This window comes from Drosophila virilis, chromosome 2 (assembly GCF_030788295.1).
Source record: "Drosophila virilis strain 15010-1051.87 chromosome 2, Dvir_AGI_RSII-ME, whole genome shotgun sequence".
NCBI classification, from domain to species: Eukaryota; Metazoa; Arthropoda; class Insecta; order Diptera; family Drosophilidae; genus Drosophila; species Drosophila virilis.
In genome coordinates this window covers 29,922,611-29,938,224 of record NC_091544.1, presented here as the reverse complement: position 1 = coordinate 29,938,224, position 15,614 = coordinate 29,922,611, and the positions used below count along the sequence as shown (strand labels likewise).

Below are 15,614 nucleotides of genomic sequence, written 5' to 3'. Positions count from 1 at the left end.
CTATATGTATAGTGGTCTGATCCAGCCGGCTCCGACATCTTTACTGCGCGTAACACGCAGAGGGACTTCTGCAAACTTTCATGCTGATAGTTTAAAAACTGAAAGACTAGCTCGTATAGAAACACACAGTTGGGGACAAAGGGACATGGACATGGCTATATCGGCTCGGCTGTTGATACTGATACAGAATATATTAATTAAAGGGGTTAAATATGTCTCAAACGAAGCGGAACACATTTCGAGAGAAATATAATAATAAAAAAAATATCTCCAAGCCCTTTTGTTCCCGCCCGGGATCGAACCGGGGACCTTGTGCGTGTGAAGCACACGTGATAACCGCTACACTACGGAAACTTGCCGACTCTTAAAACAAATTATCAGCTTGAGAGACAGGGCTAATAAAATTAATGCATAAATAATTAAATAATATTAAAATAACTTTATTTCATTTTAGTAGAAAAAGCCAGATATTTCTCAAATTTTATCTGAAGTTCTTGAAAGAACGTCTTTTATCACTCATTGAGTATCTGGAAACGGTTTTATGAGACTTAAAATTTAATATTATACAAAATACACGTTCGTATAATGTAAATGTCAAATAATAATCAGGATTTAAAATAAGTTAAATTTGACAGAGCATGAAATTTATTTCCCCTTGTCTGAAGTTTAGTTTACCAACAGCATTCAAGCTTTTAAAAGTCATTTAATGAGCCATGTTAATAAGCGAAGAGATGTAATGCAAATGAATGGCAGCTGATGTGCCAAGCAAAATGTGCAGTCAGGAGTCGATGAAAGCGGTAGCTCAATTCGTGGCTTAAGAACTTAATGATACATATGTGAAAATCACAAATTAAATTACTTATTTAAATGTGATTATGTGCATTATTTACGAGTTGCCCGCCAAGGGGCACGGGGCGGAACGATAAATGCAGCGCCAGAAAAACGTGTGCTGCATTTAAAGCACACTGGGCATTACGTATACGCAGCGGATGACATTGAGCGACGCTTGCGCTGGCGCTTATCGTATGCACGTCGCAGTTGCTGCTCAGCGAATGGCAACTGAAATGACGCCCTGTTTGGCATAATGAGTGCCACTCGTACCCATGCGGCATGCAGCATTAGCGTGCCAGGCCATGTGGTATGCCGGGCTGTATATGGAGATGTGGCTCGAAATCCTAAGTACGGAACGTCAAATAGCAAACAACGTCTTGCACCTGGAATGCATTAAATAAACATCATTATCGCAAAGACTGGTACAACGTATGCACATATACTACGTGTGTGTGTGTACCAGTCTTAGCGACACACATCTGCACACACGCACACAGACAAAGGTGCGCCAAACAATGCAACTCTGCAAATTCGCACTTTCTCTCACACATAAGCGCACACACACACATACGCGCGCGTATATTTGACAAGCAAAAGGATTTTGTGGTTGAATTGTGTAAACATAGCGGGAAAATGCTGGGATGGATTTTCAACTCGCTGCTGCACACACCTAACACACACACACAGCCTTAAGCATGTTTTTGCGTGAAATCCGGTTTCATTGCGGTATGCATTTGACTGTTTAAGCATAGCTGGATTTTAGATTTATGGGCTTAATTTGAATAAAATGTTTAAAAATATTCTCCTAGAGATGTTTAAATATTTTTTACATTTTGTATAAGAAAGTCAACTTTATGTAAATCTAGATTTTAAATTATTTTAATTTTCCTTAAAAATTAAATTCATCTATTTTTAAATATATGTCAATTTAACTCTTAAAATATTTTTTCCATTTTTTTATAGCATTTAAAAAAAACGAATTCTTTTATTTTCCTATTTTTACAACTTTTCTATGGCTAGAAAAGTTCTGTCGCTAATGTGCTGCAGGCAAAAAATAAGTTTATTTACAAATATTTGGCCATTTTTATTTTCACACATTATGCGACGTTTCTTACGCTTTTTTCGCACACACACACACACACATACACAATAACACACTGGCACATACATACAACGCGAAAACGCAGCGTGGCCATTTATCATTTTCGCCCTATTGAAGTTTCAGTCTCGCGTCGACGACGACGACGACGGCGACATAAAGCAGCGACAGCAGCGGGAGCCAGTGCCTGGCACGAGGCCGAGGAGGCGTGGCAGCCATAAGCAGAAGGCGCGCTGGCCAGGCGAAGACACAAAACAGCAGGGTTGCCAAAAAAAATATCCCAAAAACGTAGACGGGCACAAAAAGAACGACGTGCAAGTAGTTCAAAAACTTTGGCCTAAAACCGAAGCAAAGGCGAGTCGCACAAAAAAATACCAAGTAGAAATGGACGCTGGGGGCGTGGCAGCGTTAGGGCAACCATTGGCTGCCATTTGTGAGCGTATGACATTATTTATGGTTTGTTATTTCTGCAAAGAAAAAGTATGCAAGAAAATATGTTGCGACTCTTTCATAATTTTCTTCGTCTTTTTCGTTTTTTGCTTTCGTTTTTTTTTTTTTTGTTCTGCTTTCATTGCTTGCGCGAATGAAACAAAAGTTTGCACACACGCCACCCGTGGGTGCAAATGATGTGAAGACTTTAAGCATACAATTTAACTCAATAGCGGGCAGTAGAGGAGTGGATTTTTGGGTAGGGTAGCTGAGCCTTGGCATGCATTAATTAAAAGTGCAAACACAAATCGACAGCAAGAAAATGTTTGGTAAAGTGCTCGCTGCAAATTGCGCATAAATTAAAATCGCTCATTAAATATTTTCACATTAAATAGAAAGCAGCGCCTCAACTTAATGACCATAAATCGAAATTAATGACATTGCCAAACGCTGTCGCTGGCCAATCCCCGGCTAAGGACCATAGCCTGCAGCTCGTGGCCTTCGGCCTTCGTTTACAAGCGACCACAAATGGACGCACCTGCTGCTTCTGGTGCTGCCGATGCCGGTGCCGAGGCCGGTGCTTCCGTCCGCTAGCCGAGGCTGGTAAATTGCGAGTGACGTTAATGACACCTGCGAGACAATTTCAATAACCAATATGTGCCGTTTTGGGGTCTGTGAATCAATGGAGCCAACTTTAATAATCGATGTCCGTGGTGGATCGTGGCTTTCATTTATCAACGTATGCTGTGTACCACATTACGTACACACACACTACATATTACGTACACCCAAACAATATATAAAAAATCTGGAAGTAATTTCTTAGCAAAATATGTTTATGTTTTATGTTTATTTTAAGAAAACCTATCTTAAGATTTTTAAATTTTTTAACAAGCGTTTGACTTTTGAAAACATGAAATATAACTGGTTTATGAATCCAACACAAACTTATTAGTTTTTTGATCCTGATATTTTTAATATACCCTTTGACTAAAGGCCCAAGTTAACCTTCATTAAAAATAAATATTACATTTTTTTTAAATCAGCTTCTTAATAGATTTTAAGCTTAGAGACAAATACTTTGAGGAAGTACAATTTTTATGCCTTCGCGAATTCGCATATTTTTTTTTCTTGCTCATCATTATACCATTATCATTTCTCGGCCGCCTGTTTGAAGTGCCTTTCCACACTTTTGACTTTAAAAATGTGCTTTAAAATAGCTTAACAGCCGCCGGGCCACGCCCACAATATAACAATGGGGTGTCAAAACAAAGAAAATTTCTTCGCTTTTTTTCTTGATTTTTTTTTTTTGCTGACTCGATTGGATTCGTGGCCCTACTTGCAGTAACTCGACGGCGTTCTTCCAGCTGTTTACTTTGTTAATGGTCTTTTTCAGCTAAGCTTGTCAGTCGCACGCGTTCTCGAGCCACCCATCCCGCCAAGAAGGCCCAACCATTGAAATTTTGCTCATTTTCTGACCTCCAAAACGCGGCATTGAAAACTGAGAAGCTTTTTGATTTGTCCTGCAAAGGACCTTTTTAATATATATATATATTTTGTTTGTCTGAGTGCCTGCGAAGCGTAAAATAATTTATACAAAGCTTCCGTTGATTTCATTTGCCTTTGTTATACTCCGATATTTAATGGGCAAGCGGAAAAGCGAACAGAAAATGAATATGCCCTGCCCGCAACGACCCCCGACGCATTGCTTTGTTGATTTTGTTAAATACTTATTATTTTTCTTCGGCAAAAAAAACATTTCATTAGTAGTGTGAAGAAGCCCAATAACAAAGGTGCTTGAGGAATATTTTTTTTGCGTTAACTTTTCTATGGTACTGTGGGCAATTGAAATGGTAAGAGGAATTTAAAAATTTAAAAATATTTGCACTCAAGTTGAGGCGAAACAAAAACTTACTTAAAATCGTATTCATAAATAAATAAAATATGTCAACAGACAAATAAATGGCAAATATAACAAAACAACAACTTAGGCAGGATTTGTAATTTGTGCAAATTTAAGTTACCACCCGAAAATTCATTTCCTTTTTTGGCATTGCAATTAATTCCTCACCCGCGAAAAACCTGCGAGGGGCTGCGAACATTATTTTAAATAACATAAACCGTTCGTGTGTAATTTTGGTTATTGATTTGGCCCGCCCCGGCAGCAGTTTGTCGAGCACTTAGCACATTTGAACCCACGACAAAAGTGAACTGAACCCTTAGCCGTATTTTGGATGTGGCGGCGGGGCGAATGGGTGGATTCGACAGTTGCTTAGATTCAACGCCTTGAAAATTTATTACATTTTCGAGTATTTTTCCGGTTCTGTTGTCCGGAAATTGCCGAAACGTGTGGACGGTACGCCAAAATCCTTGAAATGTGCTTAAATAAATTATTAATAATTTCTATAACGCTTTCACAGTCTGCCCACAGCCTGACCCCAGAAAGCACTTGGGGAAACTTACACGTTGAATAAATGAAATATTTATTTAATGTCAGTATTTCGGCTAAGCTAACCGACTGCTCTTGTTGTTGTGTTTTTATCCAAATCTTTGGAGCTATTTCCCTTATTGAATGACAAACTGTTTTGTCATTTGCCAAATTCGTTTGTCGCTCAAACAGCAATTTATAGTTAAAGTTGAAGTTTGACAGATGCTTGGCATTTTTAAATTCAAATTTTATTTCCAGTCAGCTTTAATATTCTAATTTCAGCGTCATTTATTTGCAGCATTTGCAAGCTTTAAAAATGCAACTTTATTTTCAATATGTCAGTGACAGCGGCTTTCGGCAGATGTGGGAAATATGAGCATTGCGCATAAAAGCCGAGCCTTCAATTGTAATTGAAATCTATCAAGTGAAAGACGCAACCGCTGAAAGGAAATGTAATTCAATGAAACGCTTTCACTTTTCAATTAACAAGCCTAAAAACCAAAAAAATAAATGTATATGACAAGTCAAAGGAAAAACCTCATGCTGTTGCTTTATATACGAGTCAAGGCTTTGCAATTTACTTCCAATAATTTCAGAGACGCAGCAAACTGTCAGTCATTTCTCGAATGGGGGCATTTGCAATGGAAATGGAATGAAATCAAATCGATTGGAATTTAATGATATTATAACAATATTTTCGCATTGTTTTTTTGCATCACTTCTGGTTTGTTTTTTGTAATCGTATGCTGTAATGACATGCAATTATTTTCACATTAAACCCCATTTCCGTTATTGTAGCGAGACATTAACGCCCGGCCACATCCGGTAAACATCTATGAGGGCTGTCAGTTAATGGCCAGCAAACAATATTGACGTTTCGTTGATTAAACAATCAATACTTCAATCGCATGCTCAATATTTTTTTGCGCTGCTGTTGCTGTCTTTTTGAATGCACAATTTTTATCTCTGGCTTTTATACCCTGTACGCATAGCCATGTGTTAGCAGCGTATCATTGAGCTCTACAGGTAAGGCCGAGCTACTTATCCCCTCAGTATCAGAATTAAGATGTATATTTTTAAGTGTAAAAACTTCTATACACCGTAGACATAATGAAAACACCATTTCCCTTCCTGAGCATATCCCATAGTGAAGCAAACTACATTCCATAGTTAGCTTTGCGTAATATCTGTTCTTTGAGCATACTCGTCTAGAAAATTTTTACTTATTCTGTCTGCTATTGTCTTTTCGTAATTAAAGTGATATGTAGGTGGGCAGACAGTAACGGTTCTCCGTGCTCATCAGCATTATCATTATGATAACTATCTTCATTACTATCAACAAGAGCCGGAGCTGGAGCTGGAGCCGGAGTAGCGGCAACAGCAGGAGCATCCGTTGTATCCCTGCTTGGCATCCAACATGCGCATATTAAAAATTATTTTTGCATATGCTGGCAAAATGAAAATGGGCGTGGCTCAGAAAGGAAAGCAAACATTTTTGGAATGAAAAAAGTTGCTGAAAATTGCATTTTAAAGAGCGCGGAGCAGCTGGAAATATTGCAGGTATAGCTTTAATAAATACTCAATTTTCGCATATTTAATAACCATTTAACACCATTTCCCTTATTTATGCTGTCTGGACACTCAAATTGAAATACACTGCAAACTGTCTTTCCTTTTAATGGGCAGAAGTATTAACATAACATCTATTGCCTTAAAAATGAAATTGTATTAAAACTAGTTCACATTGAGTTGCAATTGTTTATCTAACCAAGGGGGCTATAATTTCCATCGGATTGTAGCCCACGATATTGTATACTTTTGCGCTGACAATTAAATAATTTCTACTGCATACTCTTATACGGTTGAGGTAAATAACCCAACTAAAATATATATAAACACTTAGAGAACGTGTAAGCTCTTTCACGTCCATATTTGTGAGTTTCAAAGGACATGCTGCGTCCCAACTATATCGTTTGGCTTTAAAGGTTTATTTTATTTTGCGTAGCAAATTTTATATATTTATATTTATTGAATTAATATTTTTTCGGTTTTAATTTTCCCAATTTTTTTTGTTTACCTTGGCTCCTGCAAGTTGGTGCCCGTTTAGTTATTTTTTATGTTATGCAGAATGCTTAAGTCGCTTGTTATAATTTGGCCATGTCTAGATACTTTTAATATACACTTATAAATACTTTGGCCTTGGGCACATGTGTATTGCTCTTGTTGTTGCCCACTACTGTCTGCGTGTTAAAGTTGAAAACACTCATACGCCGCAATCCCCACATTAATCTTGGCTACGAGCACACTTACAAACATTTGGCGAACTATGCGTGTGTGCGTGTGTAAGCATGCACATTAAAAGTTTGCCTAAGAGCTTATGGCGCCATTTGTTAAAAGCGATTTTTAATGCAGCTTCAAAAACTCAACCCTCACAGTCATCCGCACGCACACACGCGTAGGGAGATTGGCACCCCCAATGCCATCGCTGACACATCTAATGGCTTTGCCCGCATTAGAAGCAAACGTTTTTTTTTTTTATAATGAACGCACATTATTTTCATACACTAGAGCAGGGTAATCGAAATAAGTCAATGAAAATAAGAGAACATATCTTAAATATACCTAAAACGTTTTTTAGTTCTAAAGAGAGTGGACAAATAATATTTATATTTCCTGTAGCTGGAGTTTAATGGGAAGTTCAGCCATTCAATTTCACACAGAATTAAATTAAAATTTGCGGGCTATGTGTTAAATAGAGTTGTAGCTAGCGTATTTGGCATTCGTTATGATTAAAACTAGTCTTTAGACGGTGTTTAGCATATTTAAACTGATATCCAGTTTATTGTGTGAGGCTTATTGTGGGTGGGCAGAGCGGGCAGGCACCGACATTGGCTGCTTCATAATTAGCTGGAGAGCATTATATTGGAATTAAATGATTTTTGTCACAGCTTGACATTGGCGGGATTTAGCTGAAATGGAGAAGAGATTAAAGAGCATCACTGGCAATTGCTGGCGCTTAATCAATTTAACTGTTTCAACTGCTCATAAAGTGCTTCGCCTGCATTTCCCACTGACATTTTAATTGAAAAACTAAATAGGATGAAATATCTGTGCATATCTGAAATTAAATCAAATGTTGTCCGCCTTCCTCTCTGCGTGCCAGTGTGTGTGTACATGTGTGTAAATTGTTTTTTGTGCCGGTAAATATATTAATATTTCAATTTCATGCTAAGTTTGCTTTACACAAAACAAAAATCATATAAATGATAAATAACAAACAAAAAACAAACGCATTTAAAAATTTGTATAGCTATGAGTTTTGTTTGCTGCAATATTTGAGCATAAATAAATTAAATTATATTTTATTATATATTTTGCTTATCACATAAATAAATAAATATCTGCAACTGTCTGACAAAGTAAACTGCAAAATAGTTCGGACATTAAATAAAATTGTCAAAATTTGTAGATATTTCAAAGCAACGAGCGTTGTGCATACTGTTGATAAGTATAGTATACAAAGGGTATAATGACCATGCATACCCTACCCTGACGGGCCTTTGGGAATATTTAACAAACTTAAGGGCACCAAAAGGCTGGCGCAGTAATAATTCCATTTCAAAAGAAACCTTTTCTGAAATGTTGCAATAAAAATTATAATAAATATGAATTTTTTTTTTTAAGGCTAACAATTATACAGAACGCCATTAACAAATATGTGTATAAAGCATTAATTGAATGCATATTATGACAGATTAATTTATGTTGATGTCATTAATCAACGAAAAACTGTTTGCTACCAATTTGAGTGCGACATTCGCCTGAGGTCAGCGAGAGGTCAGAGAGAAATCATTTAAAATCAGCTGTTACTTTAGCAATGCATTAATGTCAGTCAGCTGTGTAATTAATGCGGTTAACTGAACAGCAAGATCATCATCGGTTGCAGCAGCAGCAACAGCAACAATTGCAGCTGCAACAACAACAGTAACAATGAATGACTAACATTGGCTAATATGGCTAATAATATGGCTAATCTGTCTGGCACTGATTTGATTAGAGCAGAAACATTTGCCATTCAGCTCTGGGCCGTTCAGTGCGATGCAAATGCGACATATTTGCGGTAGCTCGAATGTCAGCAACATCATCAACATCAACTGCAGCAACAGAAACACCCAAACAACAACAACATTGACATCAAACACGTCAGGGCGAGGGCAATAATTAGCACTTGACAGCTTGTCGGTGTCTGTGTGCAACTACAAGAATTTTGTATTTGTATCTGTTATTTGTATCTACATTTGTATATGCGGGCATGTTTTAGCCAGTAGCCAAAATGGCTTTCAGTGTCGACCGGCGTCATCGACAAAGTTTTTTGCCGCGGGCAATTAATTAAACGCGGCGCCGTGATAAATTTTGTTTTCCGCAAATGCTCTAAGCCCAATTGGATACTTTGATTATTTGAAAAGCGTTGTTTAACTTTAGCACGTGCGAAACCTTCCTAATTAATATGCTCAATTGCTGTACATTTTGGATATAAAACCCAAAAATAATAGCTTCGCCTAAGTCAAGCCAATGGAAACGTACAATTTTATTGTTCCACTTAGAATCATTAAGGCTTCAATTGGAAAGGAAGGTACTGAGGAATGCCACTTCGTAGAGTTAAGAAAAGAAATCAGATGTTTCAGTGCCAGCCTAATCAGACTGTCTTTTGAAGTCGCCCTGAAGAGAAAACACCAATTCTGCTTCTTTGATCTGCGATCATAAGGGTAAACGTAGTGCAAATCATTAGTTTATATTTTCACTCCTACAACAGAATTAATCATGCAATCATTTGTCATATGATCGATGGACTAGACTGGTAATTGCCATTAGCTACAAAATGGTATAATTTTTTCATTTAAGGCTCAAATTTGTGTCTATTTATAACAAATTTGTCTAATGGCATATTTTTGTAAAATATGCACTGACTAATTTTTGTTTCTAGCTAAATTTCTCTTTAGCATAAATGTGTCTCATTTAATCGTGGATTTTTGCACGAACTGACAATTTTAATTGTTGCTAATAAATAAAAGCGCAACTTAAAAAATGTTCGATTCAATTGCTTGGCTTCTTTGTATTGTTTTAATTTAATTTTATTGTTGCACTGCGCTTAACTAATTTAATTAATTTACTAGATTTTAATATGACGTGGAAAGGGCGTTAGCGTTGGCAACGGACCGCGCGGCGGACGCGGCGTCGTTGACTGAAAATATGTTGCATACTGACGGATGAGCTCGGGCGAGAATCGCGAAGAGCCGGAGGTTTCGCTAGCGACGCTGTTGGTTCTGGATTCCTCGCGTGCGCTTAGCTCCTGCAGCTGTGCAACATGTGGCACGCTGCGTGCGCTTGTGCTGCTTACAAACGGTGGTTGCTGCGTGGTGACGGCGGCGACGGTGGTTTTGCTAAAGCTGCTGCTGCTGGCTGCCTCCACTTGTGGTTGCACCACATCCTCAGCGAAGGGCGGCAACAAATCCAAGGCGAGCGCTGGCTGTTTGGCGCTTGGCTGCTCAGCCCTGATGACCGTCTCCTTGGTTCTGGCCTGCTGCTGCTGCTGATAGTATGACTTTTTGGTGGGCTTTGTAGCTGGCGTTGAGGTCTCCGTTGTGGACTCCTCCAGTGGTGGCGGCAATAAATCATTGAATGGCACCAGTACGTCCTTAGGCGCTGCTTGATTTATGTGCGCCACATCGGCGACGCAGTGGCAAATCAATGCGGCAGCTGCGATTAATAACTGTAAAATAGTTGGGAAATGCTCTTAAGTTGTGTGCGGACGATACGAAACATGATCGATGGCTTTTGGCGTGTGTTATTGTTTTTTGTGTTTTTTTCTTTGTGTTTCTATTTATGTTTACACAATGTAATTAGCTTTGCTTTTGGGCACAAATTATGCAGTCGTATCTGTTATGGACGGAATTTTATGGCACAGCTCATTTGGTTATAGTCTAGATTTGAGCTTTTGTTCGAATAGTGGGCAGCGAGCATTTTGAGCTGACCTCGAAAGCAATATCGTGAAGGGGAAACATCTGTAGCCTTGCATTGTTTGATAATTTGTATCACATTCCCCCTTAAGAACATAAATATCGTACATAACGTAGGTGCTAGCTAAAGGTCGAGACAAGTGCCTCTTTAAAGCCTGTTAAATATAACAAATTATGCCTAAAACGGAGTGCAAGCCAATTTATTGCATTATTAAACCGATTAGCCAAAAAATAAACGCAAATTCGCTTTTGGCTATTAATACTATAAACCTGTTGTTCTACATGAAATTTACATTTTTGCCTACAAGGTTTTGCTCGGTTATGCAACATTGCTTGTATATTTCTTCTCAGAGCATTAACTGAAATACTCTTGCATTATTTATAAATTGACATCATATTTCAAATTAATTGTTGTTCATCAAAGCATCCGCAATATGCAAATCTCTCTGGAAGCAGAGGGTATGCACGCTTTAGGAGTACTCAAAAAAAAGAGGCAAAGAATAAACCTACAAGTTAAATGCCCCGTTTAGGCTTCCTGCATAGTTTGCATTCATCTAGCATATTTATAATAATTTATCTGTATATCTACAAATTTGTTTTCAGCATGTTATGCAAATTCAATACTGCAAAAATAAATTTGGAAAAATTCCAAATAGTTGGTGTTATCAAGATGCTTGCTAGAATAACTTGTTATTCATAAGCGATACGAAGCATGCGCTTCAAGAGACTCTTATATTGACGTCACAAATGTGTGCAACATTTGACAGAGGAGTTTTTTTAGGTTTCAAAGTGTTTAGCCATTTGACTACCTGTTGCTATGCAAATTACTTTCTAATATATTTCAGGGGAAACTTGTTACAGATTCAGCTTATTAATGTGTCAATCGTCAACTGGTCTGTGGGGACCACATTTGGGAAAAAGTAAATACACAAATTTGTATCCCATTTGAATTTAAGCAGGCATTTCCATTAAGCTCAGCAAATATCACAATATCTGTAATGCCCAAGTTAGAAATTATTTGAGTTCGTTTTTCAACATTAACTATACAGAGTTCGTTAGATTTTGTTTGCTTAGAGGTATTGTAATTAATCAACATTCTTGCAAGATTCCACATCAACTGGTTTTCTTGACGGCGCCTTTAAGAGCTTCTCTCAACACAATTATTGTATAAACCATTTTATTTATATTAAACTCTACGTATATGCCTGTTATCGGACTTGCATCTTCATTCTACACTCACAATGCGAAGCGTCATAATTCCTTAACTGTCTTCGAGCTGTCGCGCTTGGGGAATTTAAGTCGACTAAAAGATGCGCTGCGCATGCGCCACGTTTTTATAGACACCGGCTTTAAACTAAAAAAAACTTTAAGCATATAGTTTTCAAAAATTAAGCATTTTTAAAGAGCGAGAACTTACGCGGAGCGGACGCCAAAGTCAAGCAGCAGACGAATGTAAAGTTTAAAAACCGGATTAGGCCACGTTTATTAACGGGTTTCGCGGCTCTTGTTGTTGTTGTTGTCGCTACTGCTGATGGAGCAGCTGACCAATTAGGGGACATTGGCAACTTATGTTTTTGTACAGGTATGCGATGGATTCGGAGCTGCAGACTGTATCTTGGTTGATGGATTTGAACTCTGACGGTTCACGGACGTATTTGATAAATATATCTAAATCTGTATCTGTAGCAGGTGCCACAGAAAAGTAAAGAGCGAGACCCATATTTTAGGCATTAACTGTGCTTTTAATACACCGGATGTAATTTATTGAGTGCTAAAAAATGTTACTGTTGCCCCTCGTAGCTGGTTTTTAATTAGTCGCAGACAACTTCCTACTTGCTACCTGTTATCAATATCTGCAAGTTTGTTGATGGATTTTCTGGGCGCCCTAATTGATTTTTGTTCGACTCGAACAGGTTCACTTTTTAAGCATTCTTTCTAGTGCATAAACAAAGAGCATATTCATTTCTTTTCAGCCAAGTGAACGCCCCCATTTGCATATAAATTGAGGGGACCAAGTGAATTAGTAGCACTTAAATGCTTTGTGCTAGGGGAAGATCCATTAATTTGCTATCCATTTTTGCACTTTCTATGCTTTGGTTTTTACTGGCTTCATTCGCACTGAGATACATCTGCAAATTATGCAAATTATTTGGCGCTGATTTTTAACACCGCAACTCTCAGTGTGAAGGCTCATAAATTAAATAAACATATAAATTTGCCAGCACCGTTGAGTGTTATTGGCCAATGCTTAACCGGATTTCGTACAATTTAGTCTGTGAGATTAATTGCTCGACAGCAGATTGTTAAGATCGGGCTTATGACATTTCTGATTAGATACTGTTTCTATGCATAAGCTTATTGTCGGTCATTAAGCAATTATTTATGGTCTTTCTAATTATGATTGTTGACTTGACAAGCTTAATAAAGATTTAACTATTCATATATGATATATTCATGTATTCATGCTATAAAAAAAAAATAAATTATATAAGTAAACTTGTTATAATTCATTAAAGTGAAAAAAAAAAAACCATACATTTAATTTTAAAGGTGCTATTCAAGCCATAGATCATGTTCCCTAAAGTCAATATATTTTTTTTGTATATAGTAGTATAGTATATATGGTACAGTATAGTATACTAGTGTATTTACTAGTATTATTATTTTGTGGTGTATGTTAAATAAGCATACATATTTTTTAACCAATACGAATTTGTTAAAATTATTGCCAATTATATGATGGATATTTAATTATATTTTTCGTAAAGGTTTTTATATTTTTTTCTCAGTATTTACCGATTTAATTGTGTGTCTATGGAATCGAACTTATTTTTATCAAGTTATTCTTACAGAATTAATCTTAGCTCCATAGATTAATATTGATTTTTTGATTTCAGTTTTAACCGCAAGTTCTCTCAGCAGCAGAGTAAACCCTTTCAATTTTGTTAAATTATTTATTACTTTTACATATTAACGTGCCGCAATTTCATCAAAAAAATATTATTTATCCCGCAAACCTTTTGGCAGGCAGACTCTGCTTCAAGTGTTCAAATTGCCAGTCATCGGATTGTTGTTGTTTTTATTTGGATTTCTCGCTGTTGTCCTTGTTGTTATTGGCATTGTTATTGTGGTTCGATTGTGCTTTATACGGAACTCCAACTCCCATTCGTTTCGTTTATTTTAATGCCTGTATTTATATTTATATGGATGTGTGCGCTTAAAACGACAGCTCGTATGTCGGCACATATGAGGCTGAGTCCCATTGGCCTGGTTCCTTCAGGAGGACTCTACGTACGAGGACATCAGCGGTTCTTGTATTACCTGAATGACTGCCTGGTTCTCTGCCAGTATGTCTGAGTTTCATGAGTTGCTTTTATACCCTATAACCATATAAAAGGTATGAAACAGGTATGGAAGTGTATGTAACTTTAATAAAATATATAATTTGTGCAATTAATTCTATACGACATATAAAGTTATTTTTTCAACATTGAACAACTTTATTTGCTTTATTTAAAATGTTTTATTGTTATTTTCTTGGAGATATATATAGGGTATAACATATATACGAAGCTATGCAAAGGGTTAAGGATAAAAATCTATGGGTATCCATTAGCTGTGCATTCATGCCACTTGTCATTTATTGATGTTATTCTTTGGGGTGGCATATAAATCGAAAATTTGTTAATATTACCAAACGAAAGGAGAACTGGGTCTAGCGATGCCTGTCTACGTGTGGCATAAACATGGGTTAAGCCGCCATTGAGAGTTCAAATTATCCAAACAAGCCCGCAAAACACCCAATTCAAGCATGTAATATAAATATCGCATATTAAAATCAAAGTCTTTAATAGAAGCATAAATATTTTCTTTGCATTTATGTGTTTATTAAAATCTAACCAACTGTATAGTCTCAAAGTTTAGATCGTCTTTATCTGGTCATCATAGCAACTCGGTCACTTTTAGATGACATTTCTGTCAAGGAATATGTACAATAATAATATGTTTTTGTATATTTCCGCAGTTGCTGTTTCTATCTCTTAGCTTGTGTATATACGAAACTGATTAAGTGCTTGGCACTCCTTGTGCTGGGGTCAAGGCAACATCTCGGAGCGCGCTCTGCCTGTTGAGGCAACGTCTTTGGGCTTGTGGAACATTCAACGTTTTACTTTGCAACCGGAGCTGGCAGTTGTTGTTTTTGTTTTTGGAGCTAGTAGTTGCCAGGTAAACAAGCCAAGGCAGCACTTCCTACTGCATTGTATTTTGACCAGGCGAGGTCGTTTTGCCTGCCAATCTGTTTGCTCACGAACTTCCCGGAGATGGAGCAGACGCAGCTGTTCAAAGAGGAAAGAGGTGGAGTGGCCGTGTGAAGTGTGCTATGAAAGGGGAGTCCAGTTGTCGGTGCTTTTGTTTTGGCTGAGTCGCTTACAACTTCCTGGTCACGCTTTTGGCCTTGCATTGCCTTGGCTTGGCATGGCTTTTGGCTGCCTTCGGCTTGTCGTTGACTTTTTGGCCCGCGTGCCCTGCCTCTGCTTCTGGCCGTTTATTGCTTGCCCCTTGTTGTTGCGCTCGGCCACAAGTTTGTTTTCGTTTTCGGCTGTTGCCAACTCGAGTGCCCCATCCATCAGCTGCGGCGAACTCCAGTTGCAGCTCTTAGCTGCCAGTTTCCTTGTAATTAGCACAAAAAAGAGCGTAACCCAAATGTTGGCAACTTTAAGTTTTATTTTTATTTTTGGGGCACGGCAACCCGCTGAGCGACAGCGACTGCGGCTTCGACTCCGTCTACGACTCAGAATGTTGCATGATTTGC

The 15,614-nt window shown here is 37.7% G+C and overlaps 1 protein-coding gene and 1 non-coding gene across 2 annotated transcripts; both read right to left on the bottom strand.

Annotated features, from left to right (window-relative positions):
- Positions 1-281: 281 nt before the first annotated feature.
- Positions 282-354, bottom strand: TRNAV-CAC (transfer RNA valine (anticodon CAC)). Its single transcript has one exon. It is a non-coding gene; the product is annotated as a tRNA-Val (tRNA).
- Positions 355-9,880: 9,526 nt separating this feature from the next.
- LOC6632526 (uncharacterized) lies at positions 9,881-12,164 on the bottom strand. The gene is made up of 2 exons (XM_032433708.2): positions 12,045-12,164; positions 9,881-10,557 (listed from the first exon to the last, which is right to left on the bottom strand). The coding sequence occupies exons 1-2, from the start codon at positions 12,057-12,059 to the stop codon at positions 9,958-9,960; spliced, it is 615 nt and encodes a 204-aa protein (XP_032289599.1). The 5' UTR covers positions 12,060-12,164; the 3' UTR covers positions 9,881-9,957.
- Between the last annotated feature and the right edge of the window lie 3,450 nt (positions 12,165-15,614).